At 40.9% G+C, this 26,047-nt stretch overlaps 1 protein-coding gene across 1 annotated transcript in view; it reads left to right on the top strand.

Annotated features, from left to right (window-relative positions):
• The window catches only part of fndc4a (fibronectin type III domain containing 4a), a 208,215-nt gene that overhangs the window by 108,625 nt on the left and 73,543 nt on the right, over positions 1 to 26,047 (top strand). Inside the window, exon 3 of the mRNA XM_059981642.1 lies at positions 4,123 to 4,327. Coding sequence (XP_059837625.1) covers positions 4,123 to 4,327 — 205 coding nt within the window. The remainder of the gene's footprint in view (positions 1 to 4,122; positions 4,328 to 26,047) is intronic.

The following is a 26,047-nucleotide window of genomic DNA, read 5'->3' as shown; positions in this document are numbered from 1 at the left end:
TTTAATATTATTGGTTAGCTTACTTTTGTATTCTATCTTTTCCTTCTTTATGACTTTTTTAGTTGTTTTCTGTTGTTTTTAAAAAGCTTCCAAATCCTCTAACTTCCCACTAATTTTTGCTCTATTATATGCCCTCTCTTGGCTTTTATGTTGACTTTGACTTCTATTCAGCCATGGTTGCTCATCCTGCCTGTAGAAGATCCTGAGAGGCAGGATTTATGAACATTTCGAGAGGTATAATATGATTAGGAATAGTCAGTGTGGTTTTGTCAAAGGCAGGTTGCCTGATTGAATTTTTTGAGGATATGACTAAACACATTGATGAAGGAAGAGCAGTAGATGTCATGTATATGGATTTTAGCAAGGCATTTGATAAGGTACCCCATGCAAGGCTTATTAAGAAAGTAAAGAGGCATGGGATCCATGGGGACATTGCTTTGTAGATCCAGAACTGGCTTGCCCACAGAAGGCAACGAGTGGTTGTAGGCAGGTCATATTCCGCATGGAGGTCGGTGACCAGTGGTGTGCCTTAGGGATCTGTTCTGGGACCCTTACTCTTTGTGATTTTTATAAATGACCTGGATAAGGGAGTGGAGGGCTGGGTCAGTAAGTTTTCTGATGACACAAAGGTTGGAGGTGTTGTGGATAGTGTGGAGGGCTGTCAGAGGTTACAGCAGGACATTGATAGGATGCAAAACTGGGCTTAGAAGTGGCAGATGGAGTTCAACCCTGATAAGTGCGAAGAGGTTCATTTTGGTAGGTCAAATATGATGGCAGACTATAGTATTAATGATAATAAGGCTCTTACAGTGTGGAAGATCAGAGGGATCTTGGGGTCCGAGTACATAGGATGCTCAAAGCTGCTGTGCAGGTTGACTCCTTGGTTAAGAAGGCGTACGGTGTAAAGGCCTTCATTAATCATGGAATTGAATTTAGGAGCCAAGAGGTAATGTTGCTAAAATAGTGTTGGTAATATAGGACACTGGTCAGACCCCACTTAGAGTACTGTGCTCAGTTCTGGTCGCCTCACTAGAGGAAGGATGTGGAAGCCATAGAAAGGGCGCAGAGGAGATTTGCAAGGATGTTGCCTGGATTGAGGAGTATGCCTTATGAAAACAGGTTGATTGAGTCTTTTCTCCTTGGAGTGATGGAGGATGAGAGGTGACCTGATAGAGGTGTATAAGATGATGAGAGGCATTGATCGTGTGAATAGTCAGAGGCTTTTTCCCAGGGCTGAAATGGTTGCCACAAGAGGACACATGTTTAGGGTGCTGGGAAGTAGCGACAGAGGAGATGTCAAGGGTAAGTTTTTTACTGAGAGAATAATGAGTGTGTGGAATGGGCTGTGGGCAACTGTGGTGGAGGCAGATATGATAGGGTCTTTTAAGAGACTTTTGGAGAGGTACATGGGGCTTAGGAAAATAGAGGGCTATGGGTAAGCCTAGTAATTTCTAAAGTAGGTACATGATCGGCACAACTTTGTGGGCCGAAGGGCCTGTATTGTGCTGTAGGAATTCTATGTTTCTATGTAATACTTCTTTGCGATATATCTATCCTGTGCCTTCTGAATTGCTCCCAGATACTCTGCCATTGCTGTACTACCATCAACTTGGCTTATGACCCCTATCAATCAACTTTGGCCAGCTCCTCTCTCATGTCTTTGTAATTCCCATTACTTCACTGTAATACTGATATATCTGACTTCGGCTTCTCTTTCTCCAGTTGCAGGGTGAATTCTATCATATTATGATCACCTATCTCGAAGTTTTCTTTTACCTTAAACTCTCCAATCAATTCCAGTTCATTGGACAACACCTCATCCAAAAAAGCTGATCCCCTATAGGCTCAACCACAAGCTGCTCTGAAAAGTCATCTTGTAGGCATTCTACAAATTCCTTCTGTTGTTATGCAGCACCAACCTGATTTTCCCAGTCTACCTGCATATTGAAATTTGACTATATGACTGTCGTAACATTCCCTTTATTACAACACACACCCATCCGTGCCAACTTCTAAGGTTTAGATGCTCTAACTTTCTGGGGTATGGGTAGCTGGCATGGCCCCTTGAAAAATTCAGGACAGCCCTGCTAATTGGTGATCATGTTTTGGGTGCCAAATATTGAGCATTTAAGGAGCACCTGAACTGAGGTTTGCTACTCAATCATAAGCCTTCCCATGATTTTGCCTAGTGTTGTTCTGTTCTTAGATTCTCGATCCAGTTTGAAACCGTGTTTCGATCCTAGCCTTAGGTATTCCAGCATTTGGGTCCAAGCTATCCTCGTCAATGACTTTTGTCACACCCTTTTCAATTTTCTGTTGTAAATTGTCGACCACATCTTTGCTGCTGTTCAGATATCTGTATGTAACTCCCATCAGGGTCTTTTTCCCTTGCAGTTTCTTAGATCTACTCATAATGATTCTACACTTTCTGATCCCATGTCAGCTCTTTCTAGTGATTTCATTTCATTTTTTACCATCAGAGTAACCTCAACCCCTCTGCCTACCTGTCTGTCCTTTCGATACAATGTGTGTCCATGGATGTTAAGCTCCGAGCTATAATCTTTTAGCCACGATTTGGTGATGCTCACAACATCATACATACCAATCTGTAACTGTGCTGCAAGTTCATCTACCTTATTCCATGTACTACATGCATTCAAATATAACACCTTCAGTACTGTATTTATTCATCACCCATTTTCTATTTTGTCCCCCTTTTACATTGCAACTCATCCTGTTGAATGCAATTTTGCCCTATCATCAGCCTCTTCTTGCTAGCAGTCTCTGTACAGTCTTTGTAAATCAACTATCTCATCCTCAGCCCAATCATTCCAGTCCTCATTCCCCTGCCAAGAGCTCTCCTGAACAGCTCTAGCAAACCTGCCTGCAAGGTTATTAACCCCCTCTCATGCTCAGGTGTAACCCATCCCTTTTGTACAGGTCGTATCTTTCCCAAAAGAGATCTCAATGACCAGAAATCTGAACCCCTGCCCCCTGCACCACATCCTCAGGCAAGCATTTATTTGCCAAATCTTTTATTCTTGCCCTCACTGGTGTGTGATACAGGCAGCAATCGAAAGATTACTCTTCAGGACCTCCTCACCCTTTCTACCTATATCATTCATGTCAATATGTCCCATGACTAATGGCTGCTCACTCTTGCCCTTGAGAGTGCCATAAACCTGATCTGAGACACCTCTGACCCTGGCACTTGAGAGGCAACATATCATTCGCGTCCATAGAATCTCATTTCCATTCCTCTACTTATGGAATCTCTAATCATTACTGCGGTCCTCTTCGGCTCTCTTCTCTTCTGTGCAACAGTACCAGACACCAGGTTGCTGCATCTTATCCCCTTCCTCCCCAGCCCCCCTGTAGGTCATCCACAGTGGTATACGTATTATTGAGGCGAATGGCCACAGGGGTACTCTGCAATGGCTGCCTATTTCCCTTTCCTTACCTGACAGTGACCCAGTCATCAGCATCCTGAAACCTAGGGTTTTTTTTTTAACTGTTGTATCCAAGGAAGTAAGGCCTGAAGCCTAATATCAGGACTACCGCACCCGAGCAAGAGTCAGACTCCGCAGCCGAGCAAGAGTCAGACTCCGCAGCCCTCCTTCCCAAGAGGTGGGCATCCATAAAAATCGTGCACCATATTTTTATCATCCTGTTTTTATTAATAAATGGAAAATGCAAAATTAATATAAACAAGAGAAGATCTGCAGATGCTGGAAATGCAAGTAACACTCACAAAATGCTGGAGGAATTCAGCAGGCCAGGCAGCATCTATGGAAAAGAGTAAACAGTCAACATTTCAAGCTGACGTCCTGGCGAAGGGTCTTGACATAAAATGTTGTTACTCTTTTTCACTGAGTTCCTCCAGCATATTGTGCGTGATGCACAATAATTAGGTTAATTTCTGAATCCTTCTTGCTTTGATGTCTTACGTGGGAATTCTTGGGCTTTATTTGACAACCTTTGCCGGAGGCTTGCTGTAGTCTGTCATTATTTAAAATCCTGTAAAACGATTATTTTATGTGTATAAAAAGTGAGTTGAATTTTAATCATGGTCGCAAATTTATTTATCGTCAGCTCATTCTTTCCAATTGCTGTTTGATGCAGCGAAAAGATGGTCAGATGCAAAGGTCAATCCGTGAAGTGAATACAACGAACCGGGCATGTGTGCTGTGGGACTTAGAGGAAGACACAGAGTACGTGATCCAAGTTCAGTCAATTGGCCTGAACGGGGAAAGCCGGGCCAGCAAGCGTGTCCAATTCAGAACTCTAAAGGAAACTGATTGGGTGCCATCAAATAGCTCGAACAAAGGTGAGATCTCTTAATTTATTATTTACCCTGGCTTTCTGCCATGTACTTTAATGTTCCCTGGCAACCTATCAGTTATACACAAGGGGAGCATCCTAATGGTGCAGCTATCTGCACATTCTAATATGATAACTAAAGTGTTATTCACACTGTCACTGCAAATACTTCCATGCATTTTTGTGAATGTAAGCAGAGTTATCTGGGAATAGTGGCTTGTAAAGTATTTCTAGGTCTTTAAACTAAGTGCTATATCAATCACTAAGGGAACCACATTCTTTGAAATTCTGTTCAAGTGCTGTAAGAAGACAGTTTAATATGCACTCAGTGACCATTGAATTAGGTACAGGAGGCACCGAATAAAGTGAGTGTGTATCTATGTGTTTGTGATCTTCTGCTGCTGTGGCCCATCCATTTCAAGGTTCGATGTGTTGTGCATTCAGAGATGCTGCTCTGCACATCACTGTTGTATGGAGGTTGTCCAGCATGTCTGACAATGACAAGAAATCTATGTGAGAGAGATTCACCACGGTTGTCGTAGGCAGCCACTGATCCCAGGGGATCATGGGTCTGTGCCTCTGGTGGACTGTGTCCTCTCCAGGGTGCAAGCCTGGGCTGGAAGATTTGAAGAGCCAGCTGTGGACCATGCAGCGGGCTCCCCCTCCCCGTGTCACTGATGTAGTCCAAGGGAAGGGCAAGCATTGATACAGCTTGGCACCAGAGGTTACCAGAGTGAATTTGTAAACATCATCAAACTGCATTAGGGGCCCCGGCTCCAGATTTCTTCGTCGTGGTTTACTCACGAAGCCTTTCCCATGGGTGGGTATGGCTGCAAGGCAGCGGAGGTATAAAATCAGAGTTTTCCCTCTCCTAGGCGGGCTGCCGTCCAAGGCTGACGAGCCCCACCTGCCCAAACTGCTGTTGTAACGCATGGCTATTTGAATTACTGTTGCCTTCCTGTTAGCTTGAGCCAACCTGGCCTTTCTCCTCTAACCTTTCTCATGAGCAAGGTGTTTTTGCCCACTGGACTGTCTCTCACTAGATGTTTTTTGTTTTACGTACGATTCTCTGTAAACTCTAAAGACTGCTGTGCGTGAAAATCTTCGGAGATCAGCAGTTTCTGAGATACTCAAACCAGCCGGTCTGGCAAAAAAAATCATTCCACGGTCAAAGTCACTGAGATGATATTTCTTCCCCATTCTGCTGTTTGATCTGAACAGCAAATGAACCTGTCGACCATGTCTGCATGCTTTTATGCATTGAGTTGCTGTCACGTGACTTGCTAATTAGATATTGGCATTAACCAGCAGATATACTGGTGTACCTAATAAAATGGCCACTGTTCTCTATAGATTGACAGAGTTATTTTGAAAACAGCTTCTTTACATTTTATGCCTTGTTGACACAAGAAACATTTTCATTGGTTATCATTTTCCCAGCGACTAACAGGCATATGGACACTGAAGTAATTACTTCCCTGTAGAATAAAGTGTTCTTTGGTCTGTTCAATAAACGTGAGATAATTGTGCACTAAATCTCAGCTGAAGGAAACATTGTTTGGTCGAAGTGAAAAGAAACAGAGATAATTTTGGGAATGTATTATCATAGAGAATGAAGTTCGTTTTTTAATGTGTCCTCTATAAGGCTACAGATAAGCCTACAAGAGGAGAGACTGTATTTGATCTGGTAAAATGAACCTGGTCAGGTGTCAGGTCTCTCAGTGGGAGAGCATTTTGGAGATAGTGATCACAATTCTATCTCCTTTACCATAGCATTGGAGAGGAATAGGAACAGACAAATTAGGGAAACGTTTAATAGGAGTAAGGGGAAATATGAGACTATCAGGCAGGACACAAGGAAATCTGCAGATGCTGGAAATTCAAACAACAACACACACAAAATGCTGGTGGAACACAGCAGGCCAGGCAGCATCTATAGGGAGAAGTGCTGTCGACGTTTCGGGCCGAGTCGTCGACAGCGCTTCTCCCTATAGATGCTGCCTGGCCTGTTGTGTTCCACCAGCATTTTGTGTGTGTTGCTATCAGGCAGGAACTTGGAAACATAAATTGGAAACAGAATTCCAATGCCAGGGAAACGAACGGAAAAAATGTGACAAATGTTCAGGGGATGTTTGCATGGAGTTCTGTGTAGTTATGTTCCAATGAGACAGGGAAAGGATGGTAGCGTACAGGAACCATAGTGTACAAAGGCTGTTGTAAATCTAGTCAAGAAGAAAAGAAGAGCTTATGAAAGGTTCAATAAACTAAATAATGATTGAGATCTAAAAGATTATAAGGCGAGCAGGAAAGAGCTCAAGAATGAAATTAGGAGAGCCAGAAGGGGCCATGAGAAGGTGGACAGGATTAAAGAAAACCCCAAGGCATTCTACAAGTATGTGAAGATGTGAAAGAATAAGACCAATCAAGTGTGACAGTGGAAAAGTATGCATGCAACTGGAGGAGATGGCAGAGGTACTTAATGAATACTTTGCTTCAGTATTCACTATGGAAAAGAATCTTGGTGATTGTAGGAATGACTTGCAGTGGACTGAAAAGCTTGAGCATGTAGATATTCAGGAAGTGTATGTGCTGGAGCATGGATGGGGTGTACCCTAGGCGAGGAGGAGATTGCTGAACCCCTGGCGATGATCTTTGCATCATCAATGAGGATGGGAGAGGTTCTGGAGAATTGGAGGGTTGGGGATATTGTTCCCTTATACAAGAAAGGGAGTAGGAATAACACAGGAAATTATAGATCAGTGAGTCTTACTTTAGTGATTGGTAAATTGATGGAGAAGATCCCGAGAGGCAGGATTTATGAAGATTTGGAAAGGCATAATATGATTAGGAATAGTCAGCATGGCTTTGTCAAAGACAGGTCTTGCTTTACGAGCCTGATTGATTATTTTGAGGATATGACTAAACACATTGATGAACGTAAAGCAGTAGATGTAATATATATGGATTTCAGCAAGGCATTTGATAAGGTACCCCATGCAAGGCTTATTGAGAAAGTAAGGAGGCATGGGATCCAAGGGCACATTGCTTTGTGGATCCAGAACTGGCTTGCCCATAGATGGCAAAGAGTGGTTATAGACAGGTCATATTCTGCATGGAGACAGGTGACCAGTGATGTGCCTAAGGAATGTGTTCAGGGACCCCTAGTCATTGTGATTTTTATAAATGACCTGAATGAAGAAGTGGAGGGATGGATTAGTAAATTTGCTGATGACACAAAGGTTGGGGGTGTTGTGGATAGTGTGTCAAAGGTTACAGATGTTGATAGATTGCAAATCTGGACTGAGAAGTGGCAGATGGAGTTCAACCCAGACAAGCGTGAGGTGGTTCATTTTAGTAGGTCAAATATGATGGTAGAATATAGTATAATGACAAGACTCTTGGCAGTGTGGAGGATCAGAGGGATCTTGGGGTCCGAGTCCATAGGACACTCAAAGCTGCTACACAGGTTGACTCTGTGGTTAAGAAGGTGTACAGTACATTGGCCTTCATCAATCATGGGATTCAGTTTAAGAGCTGAAAGGTAATGTTGCTGCTATATGGGACCCTGGTCAGACCCCACTTGGAGTACTGTGCTCAGTTCTGGTCGCCTCACTACAGGAAGGATGTGAAAAGCATAGAAAGGGTGCAGAGGAGATTTACAAGGATGTTGCCTGGATTGGGGAGCATGCCTTATGAGAATAAGTTGAGTGAGCTTGGCCTTTTCTCCTTGGAATGATGGAGAATGAGAGGTGACCTGATAGAGGAGTACAAGATAATGAGAGGCATTGATTTTGTGGATAGTGAAAGGCTTTTTCCGAGGGCTGAAATGGCTAACACGAGAGGGCATAGTTTTAAGGTGCTTGGCAGTAAGTACAGAGTAGATGTCGGGATAAGTTTTTTAAGCAGAGTGTGGTGAAAGTGTGGAATGGGCTGCCAGTGGCAGTGGTGGAGACAGAAACGATAGGGTCTTTTAAGAGACTCCTGGATAGGTACATGGAGCTTAGAAATATAGAGAGCTATGGGTAAACCTAGGTAGTTCTAAGGTAAGGACATGTTCACCGCAGCTTTGTGGGCCGAAGGACCTGTATTGTGCTGTAGGTTTTCTATGTTTCTATGTTTCAATGCAAGAGATGCACACTCGACTTTTAAACAACATGTTTAATGACAGGATGCCAGGTGTAGAGATTCCATGAATCCAATGTCACAAGTTTGAAATACTGGGCAGCAGCTTACAATTTATTCTGTTCTTCATGGTTGCTAGCTCTTCAGCCAGGTAAAGTTAATAGAATATGACACTACAGTTGATTTAATAAAGAACTCCAAATTCAATTCCCGCTAATTACACTGAACACCTGAATGTAATTGGTAGAGTTCATTGGGAAAAAGAAACACCAGATCATTTTCTAAAATGATCAGCATGATTCAGAAAAATATTGCATTTCTTTGAATTTATTACTTTGGGCAAATTTTTGTTGTATTCATGCATTTCTTGTTGTTGGCTATTTACGTGCAGATTGCTACCTGTTCAACCCATTTAAGAAAGTTCTGTTTCTGTGGCTGTTGCTTGGAACTGCCTCAATGATTCCTGGGAAGGAATAAGCTCCCTACAATTGGAGGTTTGGGAGTTTGTTAGGTTTTATGAGTCATCTGGATCACCAGAATGACAGAAGAGTCTCCTTTTAAAACCCACTAACGTTGCAAAACCTTGGTCTTGTTTTATTTCTCATATTTCCTTACAACATAGAAGGATACCCATTCAGTCTATCAAGACTATGCATAAGACTCATTCCCATACTCTTCTCTCTAGCTAGTTCTGTCTCACATGTCCATTGATTCCATCCTGATTTTCTTACCCATGCACATTATGGATACATTACAATAACCAGTTATATCCCTGTGACAGTGTGGGTTTTCTCCAGGTGCACTGCTTTCTTTCCACATTCCAAAGATGTTCAGATCAGGGTGGTGAGTTGTGGACCTGCTGGAAGTGTGGCAACACTTGTAGTCTGACTCCCGCACAATCCTCGCTGAAAAGATTAGACACAATCGACGCATTTTACTGTATGTTTTGATGCACGTGTGACAAATAAAGTTAATCTTTTACTGTACCTTTCATCCTCTTTCGTTGCATGTCTTCAAGATGTGAGATGAGGCCAGAGCACCTGGGTGAAACTCATATGTTAACAGCAAGTCTGTCAAATTCCACACAGACACTACCTAATTTAGGTTGAAACCTCAGTAGACATTGCTGAGTTCAAAATAAACTATGAAAGCTAATGGGAAATATGACTGCATCACACACAACTATTTCATCTGGATCAAGCTTTGAGTTAATTTAATGGCACTGACCTTATTTAAACAAAATCATATTTCAGAATATAATGTATAAAAAATTACTGCAATGTGACTATAACAATTGAAATTTTTTTGAGTAAGCACGTGATCACAGGTGGCTGTGTTTGCTCCTGAAGAAGCTTGATATCAGGAAGCTTAATCCTTAATCTGTTCTGAGGTACACTGACCATCTGAGACAGGAACAATCGGAGCAGCTGACCTCAGAACCTGGAGTCTACTTGAGAGAAGAATCAGCCAAGGTTTCATACAGTGAGCTAGTGCATGTGTACATCAAGTTAGAATCAGTTTGGCTCTGAAGTGAACACTGATGAATTTATTGCCAAATCTCACTTTCTTGTGCAGATTGATAGTATTAGTCAGTAGTTATGTACCCACGTTTCTGGTAATGAAAGGTTAGATCTCACTGAGTATTGCCCATGATCTGAATTAATCTTGGACTTCTTGATCTGTCTAACAATAAAGTCCAAAACTTGCTACCAGGTTTGAAGTGCCATTTTTGAAAACCATTTCAATGCATATTCTGGGGCAAAGGATGAGGAGGCAAAGGGAAGAGTTTCTTATATCAAAATGATTTTAATTTATGTTAATATTGTAATTATTTAAGGTTTCAAAATTAAAGAACTATAATTTTGAATATGTCATATTTAATTATTTGAAGTGTTTACAGGTGCATTAATTAGATTTTTGTATAAGTTCTTACATCAATTTTAAAAGATATTACATCTACTGCCCTTACAGTGCATTGTGTACAAAGCCAGGCAGTAAGTTATAGCCCATCTCAAAAATCACCCAAGTCGGAAGATTTCTTCAGGGTTTTTAATGAAAAAACTTTTTAAAGCTGCAGAAAGTTAAGTGAAAGTTAGATCCAATACAGGATCAGCGTGTGCCAGAATATATTAATATTATCAATTATTCTAACAAGCAGTGTTCAACAAATAAATACATATTCAACATTTCATAGCTATGTTGTGGACTAGAGTGAACTCGTGACACAACAATAGTTTAATAGCGATAAATGATAAGCGCAATAGTTCCTTCGAAGTACATCTACTAAATGTCTACCAATATTAATAAAGCATAAGACTTACAGATATTGCTGTTTCAAGAGCAAATAAAGAGTGAATGGAGATGGACGTCTTTCTACCGTGTTTGCTCCAGGTCAAAGTCCAAATTAAACTGCACTGGAAGTAATGTAAAGAGCAGCATACAAACAGGAAGTGATGTTTGTACAGAATGGACAGCACTTCTAGAGGCAGAGAATTGCATGTCTTTGAATGTCAGAGACATTTAAAAACTATCTGTAAAACACAGCAGCAGAGCTTTGCCAAATGTGTAAGGCTTTCAAAGATGTTTCCAGTTGTGGGGGATGTTCCATGTGAACTGGAAGCCATGTTGCTGGTCTGGGATTGGGGCAACCAGTGAGATTGGTCTTCTGCATTCAGAACAGAATATTCATCTATGGGGAAACACTGTTGGCGTTTCAGAATGGACAGGTAAAGCTATCAAACTCTGGTCCCACAGAAACCAGTGAAATGGCCTTACTTATGATCACTTTCAGCAGAGTAGTAGTTAAACTCTGTCTTTGTTTGTTGTGAATGACAAAAAGCTCCCAATATCATTATGACATCCTGCCCTGTTGTCTTTTTTAATTTCTACTGCAGGTTGTGAATACTTTGATCATAAATACAGTTTTAACAAGGCTTCATAGAGATTATTTGCTTTTCTAACATAATGAAGCTCCTTACATTTTGTACTTAAAAATGACTGATTCTGATACTGGAGAGATTTGGAGTATTATAACTTCATGCATTTAATTTCGCTTTCCTGGAAATTTAATCCTCTAAAAATGTATATGATTCTGAATAATCTTTTTATTTTCAATTATTGCAGATGCTGTTTTTGATATGTATTAAATCCACTATTCATCCTGCTCTGCCCACTCCTTCATACAAGATATCTTAATATATTAATATATAAATAACATAATTTAGTCACTTCTGTGAATGTGATGTAAAACATCCTTTCAATATGAATATTAGTAAATGTTAAAAAAACAGGACAGTAATATTTTTTTAAACCTGTGGCTTCCTCAGAAATGTGTGATTCTGATAGGCTGCTTAAATCTGGATACAAATATAACTTCAGACTACTTGTATCACGTAGGAACTTGGAGAAACAAGAAAGTAACTTTTATTGAATATACTGGATTAAATTGCATGACAGTGCTGACGCTTTGCAATTGTTCAACTAAGCTAAAAATGTTTTGTTGATTATTTTCATTTGTACTCAGTGTCTGAGGCTTCTCACTTAAATGTCCAACAATAATCAGCTAGTTCTGATGGATTCCAGTTGCCCTGATGCAGTTTCTCCATGACTGCAATGTCCTGGTGAAACCTTTCACCATGCTCGTCAATGACAGTGTCGAGATTTGCCGGGAAGAAATCTAAATGGGAATGCAGAAAATGAGCATTTAGTGATTTGTATGCTTGAAGCATGTTGTCAAACAACTGCACGTAGTTTAGTGCTCTGTAGTTGCCAAGAACATTTTCAACAACATCCTTAAATGTCTTCCATGTGATTTTCTCCGGTCCCACTAGAAGTTCTTCAAGTTACCTGTCACTGATGATATGTTTTGATTTGTGGACCAACAACAATACCTTCCCTAACCATGTCATCAGTTATACTGGGAAACCCTTATCTCAAATGATGCTTAATGTCACCAAAACCAAGGAGATGATCGTCGATTTCAGACGGTCTCAGCCTGAGCACACACCCCTCAGCATCAGCGGCTCCACAGATGAGAGAGTGGAAAACATCAAGTTCCTTGGGGTGCAGATCTTGGACAATCTCACCTGGTCCAGGAACATCACTGGGATTGTGAAATGGGCCCAGCAGAGATTGCACTTTCTGAGGAAACTTAAACAAGCATCACTCCCCACTAACATCTTAACTACGTTCTACAGAGGCGTGGTTGAGAGTGTGCTGACCTTGTGCATCACTACCTGGTACTCCAGTTGCAGTGCGCCGACAAAAAAGCCTTGCAAAGGGTGGTTAGGGGAGCAGAGAAGGTTATTGGGGTCTCCCTACTTTCTGTCGAAGACCTCTTTCAGAGTCGATGCCTCCAGAAGACACGGTACATCATTAAAGACCCCTCATACCCTCTCCATAAACTGTTTGTTCTTCTGCCACCAGGTAAACGTTGCAGGAGCATCAAAACAAAAACCACAAGGCTACTAATCAGCTTCCTCCCGCAGGCAGTCAGACTGCTAAATAGCTGCTCTACCTGACTCTGCTTTGGACACTTTTAACTTGCACTGGACACTTATAACTTGATTTTAACCGACATGTAGCTGTTGTATTTTACTATTTATTGTTGCGTTTGTTATGTTATGATTGCATTTGCCCCTGGGAAACGCTGTCTCATTCTGCCCTGCACAGCTGATGTACGGTTAGAATGACAGTAAAGTTTTTGAATCTTGAATCTTGAAATACCGAAATCCTTGTTTGTGGCTTTCACAAAAATGTTCATAAGCCCCAGTTTAATATGACGAGGAAGCAATATCTTTGTTGGGTCTACAAGTGGCTTATGTGCCGCATTTTTCTGCCCTGGAACCAACTGCATACACAATGGCTGATCCTTTTTAATGTAATGTGATTCTTTGGCATGGCTGTCCCATTCGCAAATGAAACAGCACTCAGTGTATCTGAGCTGTACTCCTAGTAGTAGATCAGCTCAGATGTTCCAAGTGTGCTGTATGTGTTTCAACTAGACTTCAGTAGTTTTCTTTCATGTGCGCTGCACAGTCGATTGGTATTGAAGGGCGGACATTGCTGATGTGTAGTAGCTGAGCTTTCAAGCTTAACACTGAAGAATCAGTAACCTATCCTGCCATGTGGCATCCACCCCACCTAAATATGCCCAGGCATCACTGGATAATATAGAAAAACTTGCTAGCTTACATTGTGGGCAACATTTTAATTGACTTGTATTATGAATTAAAATAACAAATATAGGGAATTTTAAAATAATGGTACATGACAGGGGATTTTCATGGTAATTTCCATGCTTAGCAGCCCAGAATCCATAAGTTACACCCAAAAATATTTGAAAGCAAAGCAAAATCTTCTGCAACCTTGGCAATAAAGGAATTTATTTCATCATTTGATATACAGCATAAAAAGAAGCTGTAGCAACACCAACCACTGTGGACCATGACTGGCAGCCATCCAGAAAAGGATCCTTTTATTATTACTCACTGCCTCTTACCAATCAGCTAAAGCTCTAACCATGCTAGTAACTTTCCTGTAATACCATGGGCTCTTAACTTGGTAAGCAGCCTCTTGAGTGGCACCTTATCAAAGATCTTCTAAAAATCCAAATATACATCATCCACAGTATCCCCTTTATCTATCCTACTTGAGATGTCCTCAAGGAATTCCAATAGGTTTATCAGGCAAAATGTTCCCTTAAGGGAAGCATGCCGACTTTGTTCTTTCTTGTCCCGTGTTACCAAGTACGCCATAACCTCATCCTTAACAATTGCCTCCAACATCTTCCCAACCACTGAGGTCAGGCTAACTGGTCTATAATTTCCTTTCTGCTGCCTTGCTCCTTTCTTAAAGAGTGGAGTGACATTTGCAATTTTCCAGTCCTCCGGAGCCATGCCAGTGATTCTTTGGAAATCATTACAAATGCCTCCATAATCTTTACCACCACCTCTTTCAGAACTCTATGGTGCAGTTCATCTGGTTCAGGTGACTTATATACATTTTCAGCTTTTTGAGCCCTTTCTCCTTTGTAATAGTAACTGTCATCACTTCTCTTCCCTCACACTCTTCAACACCTGGCACACTGCTGGTGTCTTCCACAGTGAAGACTAGTCCAATATACACATTTGGTTTACCTTCCATCTCCTTGTCCCCTGTTATTATTTCTCTGTCCTCATTTTCAAGCAGTTCTATACCCACTCTCATCTGTCTTTTATTTTTTACATACATGAAAAAGCTTTTTCTATCCACCTTGACATTGTTTGCCAGCTTGCTTTCATTATTCATCTTTTCCCTCCTAATGATTCTTTCATTTGCTTTCGGTAGGTTCCCAGTCCTCTATTTTCCCACTAATATTTGCTTTGTTGCATGCCTTCTCTTTTGCTTTTACATGAGCTTTGACTTTCCTTGTCAGCCATGGCTGTACTATTTTGCCATTGGAGTATTCCTTTGATTTTGGATACAGCTATCCTGCACCCTTCCTCAATTTTCCAGAAACTCCCACCATTGCTGCTCTGCTATCATCCCTGCCAGTATCTCTTTCCAATTTACTTTGGCAAATCCTCTATCATACCACTGTAAATTCCTTTACTCCACAGAAATATGGCTACATCAGACTTTACCTTCTCTCCATCAAATTTCAAACTGAACTCAATCATATTGTGATCATTGACTCCTAAGGGTTCCTTTACCTTAAGCTCCCTAATCACCTCTGGTTCATTAAATAACACACAATCCACTATAGCTGATCCCCTCACAGGGTCAATGAAAAACTGCTCAGAAAGCCACCTTATAAGCATTCAACAAAGTCACTCTCTTGAGATCTATTACCAACCTAATTTTTCCAATCTACCTGCATGTTAAAATATCCTGTGACTATCATAACATCACGCTTTTGATATGCCTTTACTATTTCCCATTGTAATCTGTAATCCACATCCCAGCTACTGTTTGGAAGCCTGTATGTAACTACTATCAGGTCCCTTTTACCCTTACAGTTTCTTAACTCAACATCTTCCAATCCTATGTCACATCTTTCTAATGATTTGATGCCATTTTTTACCAGCAAGTCCACGCCACCCCTTCTGCCTACCTCCCTATCCATCCAATACAACGTGTAACCTTGGACATTCAGCTCCCAACTACAACCATCCTTCAATGAACCACAATTCAGTGATGGCCACAACATTATACCCAGCAATCTGTAACAAATCATCCACCTTATTTCTTATACTTCGTGCATTGAGATACAACACCTTGGGTACTGCATTTGCTACACCCTTTTTGATTCTGCATCCCTAATACTGCATCACTGATACTCACCCTGCTGGCTGCAATTTTGTCCTATCATCTGCCTGCCCTTCCTGTCAGTCTGTCTGTATGCTATCTTTGCTTTTTTATCATACGTCCAATGTGTTCCCTCTAATTTTTAGTAGTCAGTGTGCACAAAAATCTTACGTTGTGCAAATTTTTTTCCTGTGACAAAAGTATGTGTGCACTAAATGCACACATGGCACAGTTTATGTAGGTTTACAGAATATTTGACATAAAACTGCACAGATTAACAACAAAATAACATACATATTTAAGTCACTCAGTTATTTTTTCTCTCTCCTGTCTTTGGCATTTACCCATTCCTTAACTCTCGCTCTATCAGACGTAAACATCACCAATTTATGGAGGTCAAGTTTATTCTCTTCATGAAACTGCTTGATCGCTGAAACAATAGAAGAAGCGTAACACACCTGCAGCTGAACTATTCCACCAAAAAAACGTTTTATAAACAGTACAATTTTTAGATCTGAATTTGAAGTACAGAATGAGACATTTGTTGACAGATATGTCTGTGGTTTCATCAATTGCTAACATGTGAATATCTGCTGCTGCTATTTCTTCAAACATGTCTTTCTGAACAATATATTGATAGACTCCAGAAATTCAAACGCATAACTTTTGCATTGCCAGCTGTCTGGGCGTTGAACATTCTTTTCCATATGTTCATTAATGTGTTGAAACGAATGTAAAGAGTTATTCCTTTTAACAGCTAACTACACACTGTCGATAAGAACTTTGATCTCCTCTGGGTTTGATCGTTTTTGCTCTTGCTCATCTGCACTCAACCATAACGTGCGTGGTACTCCTGTAACGGGTAATGATGGGTTCTGTTGCCTGAGCTTTTGTACACCATCCAAATGTGATTTACTTGCCAAATGACACTTCAAAAAGTCAAGTTTCCAAATATCATCCCACTTCTTTCCATTAGCAAATACTCCAGCAACTTTCACATCACAACAATACAAACAGATAACCCCAGTTTCCAAATCAAACATAAATATTTCTCGTAGCTGAATGTTCATGACCTCATGAGCTTTTGGTGTGGCAGTTTCTACTATTTTGCTAAGCCATTCAACTTCAAACAAATTTGCAGTTCTTTTGCGCTTCATGCCCTTTGCTTCCTTTGAATTCAATATAGTGATTCAATATTTTTTTCAATAAAAACTTAGTAAGCTATCTACAGGATTTAAAGCAGATCTTTGTAAACTTTACGAAATGAACACTGTCCGCCAAAGATGGCTGTCGTCGTGATGCAGCTGTACAAACTGGAACAGGAAAGGTGAGGTGACGCAAATTAGTGACGTGCATTGTGATATTTGAAAAACTGACTAACTAGATAACAGAAACATTTAGCTAAACAATTATTTTCAATAAGTGTAATTATTAATTACTATATTACTTTAGGCAACTAACCTTTTGTGCGCACATTAATTTCCTTTGTGCGCTGGTTGAAAAACACGTGTGAGTGCGCATGCGCACAGCTTAGAGGGAACATAGCATCCGTCCTATCCTGAGTCCCTTCACTCCAGTTCCCATCCCCCTGACAAATTAGTTTAAACCTTCCCCAACAGCTCTAACAGACCTGCTCAAGAGCATATTGGTCCCCTTTGGGTTCAGGTACCCAGAGATCCCAATGATTAAAGAACCAGAAGCCCTGCCCCCTACACTAGCTTCTCAACCAAATCATCTTATTTCTGTCTCCACTGGTGTGTGACACAGGTAGTAATCCAGAAATTACTGCCCTGGACATCTCGCTTCTCAGCTTTCTGCCTGGCTCTCTAAATTCTCTCTTCAGGACCTTTTTGCTTTTCCTTTGTATGTCATTGGTACCAATATGTATGAAGACATAGGAAGGAATTTTGAATTTTCTTTTTATCTATATAAAGATCGTTTCACTGTCCTTTGCAAACAAGGGAAAATCTGCAGACATTGGAAATCCGAGCGGCACACAAAAGTGCTGGAGGAACTGAGCAGGCCAGGCAGCATCTATGGAAAATAGTACAGTCAATGCTTCGGGCCAAGACAAAGGGTCTGTTCACTTTCCTTTATCTTGTTGGTTGAACACAGTTTTGTAACATTAGATGAGCTGTTGTCTTGTGATGGTTATGTGCTTATGCAGTATCGTAAACCTTTGTTAAATATTTGTCACTTTTTGTAACAGATTTATTCATTAACAACTATACTGAGTTTATTATGACTCACTTTGAAGTTTCCTTTGAAAAGCTTGTCTTCTGGCTCCCACTTTTCAAACCAAATTATACATTAATCATAATTTCATACACAGTGAGCAGTAGATCTGTGGTTGAATGAGAGAGGCCCTTTTTAATGAGAGAGGTCAGAGGAGAATGGCCAGACTGGTTCAAGCTGACAGGAAGGTGACAGTAACTGAAATAACCACACGTTACAACAGTGGTGTGCAGAAAAGCATCTCTGAATGTACAACACATTCGATCTTGAAGTGGTTGGACTACAGCAGCCATTAGACCAGGAACATGCACTCTGTATTCACATTATTAGGTGCAGGATATAATAATCCTGTACTATAATAGTACTGCATAATAATGTGGCCCCTGAGTTTAGATGCTGGTAATCATTTACAAGATCATCTATTTTCTGTTTATCATTTATTTCTAGATCGTTGCTCATCACAAGTTCTAATTTGGCCTGATCCCTTATACTGCTCAATACACCAGTATAAATAATGATAACATTAATAGCTTTTGCTGTTTTAATATGAAGATTTCTAGCAATTTATGATGAGGTCATGATATAATCTGAATTATGAATCACAGCAAATTACTGAGTAACTATTCAGTATTGTGGTTAGCTTTGCGAAAACAACAGATTGCTACCAACTTCCCTTGTAATTCTTCCATTTCAGCATTTAATGGGAGTTAAACGTCCTGCCCAGCAGCATAAGAGCACATTCAAACACAGAGTTTATCTTTCTGCAGACTGCTGCAGGCAAGAAGATTAAAATTGTGGAATCTATTTTTTTCCCTTTGGGTAAATTATTGGTGGAGATTTTTTTTGAAATTTTCATTTCATTAGTTTATACTGTAATAATCTACATTCCCATTCTGTCCTCTTCTTCTTTTATCAGTTCATTCAGTATTTTAGAGTAAGAGAGAGAGAGAGAGAGGGAGGGAGATGGTGAGAGAGAGGGAGAAATACTAATCAATCTTTATCCTGTCTCCCCTGTCACCCAACACTGCACCTAAACTATTGGATCCTACTGCTGGTCTATAGTGCTTAGCCAAAGGGCATCCACTGCCTAGTCAGCCGTAATGAAAACCTTTCATGCTGCTGCAGTAATTAAGATTTTTATCAATATTATTACTCCATCTCCTTTCCTAATTCCCCTCTGTGGTCGAAAGATCCTGTGATTATGACATTTTACCTCACAGCCATACATGCTTCGCAACCAGATCTCTCAAACCAGCTCCCTTTTTGCTTAGCAACGTCGTTTTTTATTCAGCTTCAATCACAGGTTAATTGATGTGTGGGTCTCTTTCACACTGCAAAGGCAGTGTTTCAAGTATATTTAATAAAATAGTTACTGATGTTTAAATAAAAAAAAACAGAGTGAATCATAACCAAAGAATATACCAATGATGGTTTTCATCTATTTATTCAGAAAAATCTTTTTTGATAATGATCCTGCAAAGTGCCTTGTGATGTTAAAAGTGCTATGTAAATACAAGTTTTTGTTGTGGTGGTGGTAATCTTATTCTGGCAAACTGATCTGATCTTTTATAGAGAAAGAGATCCAGCAGTTTTGATGGTGAGCTGATATAGTTACCTCTAGGAATAGTAATAGGCTCATTGAAATAAGACAAACACGAGGACATCTGCAGATGCTGGAAATGCAAGCAATGCACACAAAATGCTGGTGGAACGCAGCAGGCCAGGCAGCATCTATAGGGAGAAGCACTGTCAACGTTTTGGGTTGAGACCCTTCGTCAGGACTAACTGAAAGAAGAGATAGTAAGAGATTTGGAAGTGGGAGGGAGAGCGGGAGATCTGAAATGATAGGAGAAGGAGGGGGGAATGGGAGGGGGAGTAGGAGGGGGAGGGGTGAAGTCAAGAGCTGAGAAGTTGATTAGCAAAAGTGATGCAAGGCTAGAGAAGGGGGAGTATCATACAACAGAAGGCCTTGCAAGAAAGAAAGGGGGAGGGGAGCACCAGAGAGAGATGGAGAGCAGGCAAGGAGTTATTGTGAGAGGGAAAGAGAGAGAAAAAAAGGAAAAAAATAATTAAAAAATAGATAAATAGATAGATAAATAAATACATAAATAGGGATGGGGTAAGAAGGGGAGGAGGAGCATTAACAGAAGTTAGAGAAGTCAATGTTCATGCCATCAGGTTGGAGGCTACCCAGAGGGAATATAAGGTGTTGTTCTTCCAGCCTGAGTGTGGCTTCATCTTGACAGTAGAGGAGGCCATGGATTGACATATCAGAATGGGAATGGGATGTGGAATTAAAATGTGTGGCCACTGAGAGATCCTGCTTTCTTTGGCAGACCGAGTGTAGGTGTTCAGCGAAACGGTCTCCCAGTCTGTGTCAGGTCTCACCAATATATAAAAGGCCACACCGGGAGCACCAGACACAGTATACCACACCAGCCGACTCACAGGTGAAGTGTCACCTCACCTGGAAGGACTGTCTGGGTCCTTGAATGGTGGTGAGGGAGGAAGTGTAAGGGCAGGTGTAACACTTGTTCTGCTTACAAGGATAAGTGCCGGGAGGGAGATCGGTGCGAATGGATGGGGGGGGGAATGAATGGAAAAGTGAGTCATGTAGGGAGTGATCCCTGCGCAAAGCAGAAAGTGGGGGGAGGAGGGAAAGATGTGCTTGGTGGTGGGGTCTTGTTGAAGATGGCGGAAGTTACGGAGAATTATATGTTGGACACACAGGCTGGTGGGGTGGTAGGTAAGGACAAGAGGAACCCTAACTCTAGTGGGGTGGCGGGAGGATAGGGTGAGAGCAGATGTGCATGAAATTGGAGAGATGCGTTTGAGAGCAGAGTTGACGGTGGAGGAAGGGAAGCCCCTTTGTTTAAAAAAGGAAGACATCTCCTTCTTCCTGTAGTGAAAAGCCTTATTCTGAGAGCAGATGTGGCAGAGATGGTGGAATTGCGAGAAGGGGATGGCATTTTACAGTTAACAGGGTGGGAAGAGGAATAGCCCAGGTAGCTGTGAGAGTCCATGGGCTTATAGTAGACATAAGTAGATAAGCTGTCTCCAGTGATAGGGGCAGAGGAAGGAGGTATCAGAAATGGTCCAGGTAAATTTGAGGGCAGGGTGGAAGTTGGAGGAAAAGTTAATGAACTCAACAAGTTCAGCATGCGTGCAAGAGGCAGCGCCAATGCAGTCGTCGATGTAGCAAAGGAAAAGTAGGGGATGGATACCAGCATAGGCTTGGAACATGGACTGTTCCACAAAGCCAACAAAAAGGCAGGCATAACTGGGACCCATACGGGTGCTCATGGCTACACCCTTGGTTTGAAGGAAGTGGGAGGAGCCAAAGGAGAAATTATTAAGAGTGAGGACCAATTCCACTAGACAGTGGTGATAGAGGGGAACTGGTTGGGTCTGGAATCCAAAAAGAAATGGAGAGCTTTGAGACTTTCCTGGTGGAGGATGGAGGTATATAGGACTGGACATCCATGGTGAAAATAAAACGATGGGGCCAGAGAACTTGAAATCATTGAAAAAATCCAGAGCATGAAATAATTGAAATAATGTTCATCTTTATCTGAAGAGAAATCTATAAGCAGGACAGAGATGATAGTGACTAGCTGAGGTCTGTGCCTTGTGACAGCATCTGACTGTGAAGCTCTGGCAGAGCCTGATAACAAAATCTCTTTGGGTTATTTTTCATCACTACATTCCACATTGAATTGTTGCATCAGTGAATGGAATATTGTTATCCGTTCAGTCATCTGCTAAATTTTATTAGACTATGAAGGTTTCTTGATAGGCAAGAATGTAATTGTTTTAATTTCTACAACTGTTTTTATTGATTAATTTTACATCAATAATACCAGAGAGTTGCCAATTTGAAGGACATTTACCATGTAGGTCTTGTGAGTACTATGAAGGACTTACTGATAAGCAATGTACAATAAATGCACACCTTTCTGTCCCTGGGCACATGGCATGGCTCTACACAAACCTGGGACACTTGTGAGCTTTCTTGATGAAAGGAAATGTAAAAGTGCCTTAGCTAATAGCTCAGAATGATTTCCAAGTTCACCCAGGATATCTATGCTTTCAGTAACCTTCAATGATTTTTGAAGTGATGAATGTCTATTGATAGAAATCACTAGGGAATGTATTAGTCCATGTCTTATCTATCCTACTACCATTGTTCCCCTGTTACATGTTAATAGGATAGGACTGTCAGTAGATCACATAGTGAGAAACAGGGTTACCTCCCATGCTGGTATTCTTTGTCTGAATATATCTTAAGTTAATATTCTTAGCCCTTCTTTTAAATTATACATTACCAGCTCTCAAGGGGTTGTTATCATTGAACTTTTTACTAAAGCAAACAGCCTGTGCAATCATTGGCAAAAGAGGCTGCTTAAGAAATACTTCTTGGTCCAAGATGGTGGAGAGTATTAGTAGTTCGGGTTGAGATGCTTGATGTCGAGGTGCTTGCTGAAATTTGCAATTAGCTTGCAGACATTTCATCACCAGACATCAATGCACAGTTCTCTGAGAGTGCTTGTCAAGTCAAGTCAAGTTTATTGTCATTTCGACCATAAACTGCTGGTACACTATACAGCAAAAACGAAGCAATGTTCCTCCAGGACCATGAAACAACACAAAACTACTCTAGACTATGTGAGACAACTCATGGCTACACTAGACTACATAAAACAACATAAAAACTGCACTAGACTACAGACCTGCACAGGACTACATAAAGTTCACAAAATAGTGCAGGGCAATACAATAATTAATAAACAAGACAATAAGCACAGTAGAGGACAAATTACAATATAATAATAAATAATGTAGATGTCAGTCTAGACTCTGGGTATGGAGGAGTCTGATGGCTTGGGGGAAGAAACTATTCTGGTCACTGGGAGCCCGAATGCTTTGATACCTTTTGCCAGATGGCAGGAGGGAGAAGAGTTTGTGTGAGGGGTGCGTGGGGTCCTTCACAATACTGTTAGCTTTGCGGGTGCAGCGTGTGGTGTAAATGTCTGAAATAGCAGGTAGAGAGACCCCAATGATCTTCTCAGCTGACCTCACTATCCGCTGCAGGGTTTTGTGATCCGAGATGGTGCAATTCCCGAACCAGGCAGTGATGCAGCTGCTCAGGATGCTCTCAGTACAACCCCTGTAGAATGTGATGAGGATGGGGGTGTGGGAGATGGACTTTCCTCAGCCTTTGCAGAAAGTAGAGATGCTGCTGGGCTTTCTTGGCTATGGAGCTGGTGTTGAGGGACCAGGTGAGATTCTCCGCCAGGTGAACACCAAGAAATTTACTGCTCTTAACGATCTCAACGAAGGAGCTGTCAACGTTCAGTGGAGAGTTGTTGCTCCATGCTTTCCTGAAGTCAACAACCATCTGTGTTTATATAGGCCCCCGTTCACTTGCATCTGTCCTGATTGGCTACCCCTTCAGATAACCTTTGAATTCTATTGGCTCATGTTTCTTTGGCTCATGGGGTTCGCAGATGCCATCTATTTCCGTATGTTTGATAACGGAGTTATCAGAACAGAACCACGCTTCTAAAAATTCTCGTGCCTGTTCTGTGTCTGCCTGCGCCAGAACCTCCGCGCTGTCCCAGTTAAAGTAGTGTCCATCTTGGTCTTCATGTACTGAGATCAGCGACAGTGGATCATTCTTCGTACCCCCAATTTGTGTTCCCGTAAGTGAGTAGAGAGTTTGCCAAGCTTGGCAAACACCAAATCAAAATGCTTGCTCCTCTTAAATGTTAAAACTTAAATGGAATCTAAAAGAACCTCATATTACTAGTGGTGTTAGTGGGCCTTTAATGCACTAAATAAAGCTAACAAAAATATCAGTAATGTGTTCCTTCAGTTAGATTAAGCAAATGTCAATTCTTGGGAAAGTCATATGAAAGGGAGCAGAATTTAATAATGAGAAGACTATATATCCCTGTCCTTGCTGAATTTTATTATATCATTTCCCCTGCCCAGAAAGCAGAAAATATTCTGACAGCTAGTGATGAGTACAAAGAACAGATGGCACGTCTAATACCCAATAGACCAGTCTGTTCCATGAAGAAAGATTGGCAATTAACCCCAGGATTCAAAGAGCACACTTTGTGCATTATTGGTAACAGTCCAGTCTAGTTTCCAGAAAAGATTACTGTGATTGAGTTCTGCAACCATTTTCCATGGTGAAATAAACCTCATTTTAAATAAAAATCACTTTCCATACAATTCTGTGTTATCAATTGTTTTCAATAACTCTTCCTGCCTCGGCAGTAATTTTACTTTATCTACTACAAAAACTCGTGTTATCACCAACCCAGAGGTTGCTATTGACTGGAGATTTTAACTGGACAAAACAGATAAACACTGGAGCTGGGATAGCATGTCAGAGTCAAGGTAATCTCCAGTGAGTGCTTAGCTTCTGGTTCCCCAGAGTCTAACTGCCACTCTAAAGGAATCTGTCAGACATGAGTTGAACTACTTCCCCTGCATGTTTGTATGAGTACATATACTCCTCACTGTACGTGCATTAAACAGAACAGCTTGTTGTACTGTGCATTAAATATTCAGTCCCTGTGTCACGGATACACTGTGGCTGCCACAGGCACAGTTTGAAGGATGTATTGTGATATTCCATCAAATCATCTTTGACAGTAGTTCCAAAACCCACAATCTTTACTGTTTAAAAGGAGATGTAGAGAAGACAAAGGCCACACACTATCTTTGCTTGGAAATATTCAACAGTACTTCATCACACTTTCAAAACTTTGAACTACAAGTTCAAGTTATCTTTCCAGGGGCAATAAATATTGGTCTTACCAAAGACTTTCACATTTATGAACAGTTGCAGTTGATTATGTGACTCTACGCTATGGCTTAAGATCATGCTTTAGTACCTAATGCTAGCTTGTTTACATTTGACCAATTATACCACCCCCGCCCTACCAATTCCACAGAAACTAAAATATGGTGAATCATAAACTTACCACATCATTTTCAGCAATGTTTCACTTTTTAGCATTCCTATTTGAGGGTTTCCTTCATGAGGTGATATCATGCTGCCCAGTTCAAAGATCAAACTAAATTTATTATCTAAGTACATAATATATCGCCATGTACAACACTGAGATTCATTTTCTTACAGCCATACAGGTAAATATAATAACCATAATAGAATCAGTGAAAGACTACACCAAGAGGGTGACAACCAGTGTGAAAAAGACAACATACCATGCAAAGAAAAAAAGAAATAATATTAATGATAATAATAAATAAACAATAAATACGGAAAACAAAAAATGAAGAGTCCCTGAAAGCGAGTCCTTAGGATGTGGGAACAGCTCAGTGATGGGCAAGTGAATTTGAGTGAAGTTCTCCCCTCTGGTTCAAAAGCCTGATGGCTGAGGGGTAATAACTGCTCCTGAACCTGGTGGTGTGAATCCTGAGGCTCCTGGACCTTCTTCCTGATGGCAGCAGTGACTTGGGTGGTGGGGTTCCCTGATGATGGACGCTGATTTCCTGTGACATTATCATTAATTTAACGATTTAAGTCAAGGCAACATTTGAAACAAAATCCAGTTAATTATTTTTCAAGTGTTTTCCATAAAAAGGATGTATGATACTGACAGTGTAGTTTTCAAAGTTCTATGTACATTTATTATCAAAGTATGTATATAGAATACAACTTTGAGATTCATCTTCTTGCAGGCAGCCACAAAACAAAGAAACACCATAGAACTCATTTGAGGAAAAGCCCACACGACAAGACCTTAAAATTTGCGAATAAAGGAACAAGTCATGTAAGCAACAAAAAGTGAACAAATAACACACAGAATAATAAACATCAAACTGCAGAAACCCCAAAAGTGAGTCCACAACCACAAACCACCAAGGTGAGTGAAGCCTGTCCAGGAGCCAATGGCCACGGTCACGGACACTGAACCAGCAGTGTGTCAGTGGCTGCAGGCTGTAGGCCACCGCGGCAGATCCAGTTCTCGCCTCGATAAAATGGCGCAAATAGCAAAGTGCATTCGACGCTGAGGACATTAAACATCAAACGGCAGCCAGAAGT

This window comes from Hypanus sabinus, chromosome 10, assembly GCF_030144855.1.
Source record: "Hypanus sabinus isolate sHypSab1 chromosome 10, sHypSab1.hap1, whole genome shotgun sequence".
Lineage (NCBI taxonomy): Eukaryota > Metazoa > Chordata > Chondrichthyes > Myliobatiformes > Dasyatidae > Hypanus > Hypanus sabinus.
Note: the sequence above shows the minus strand (reverse complement) of the source record. Positions and strands in the feature narration are given on the sequence as shown.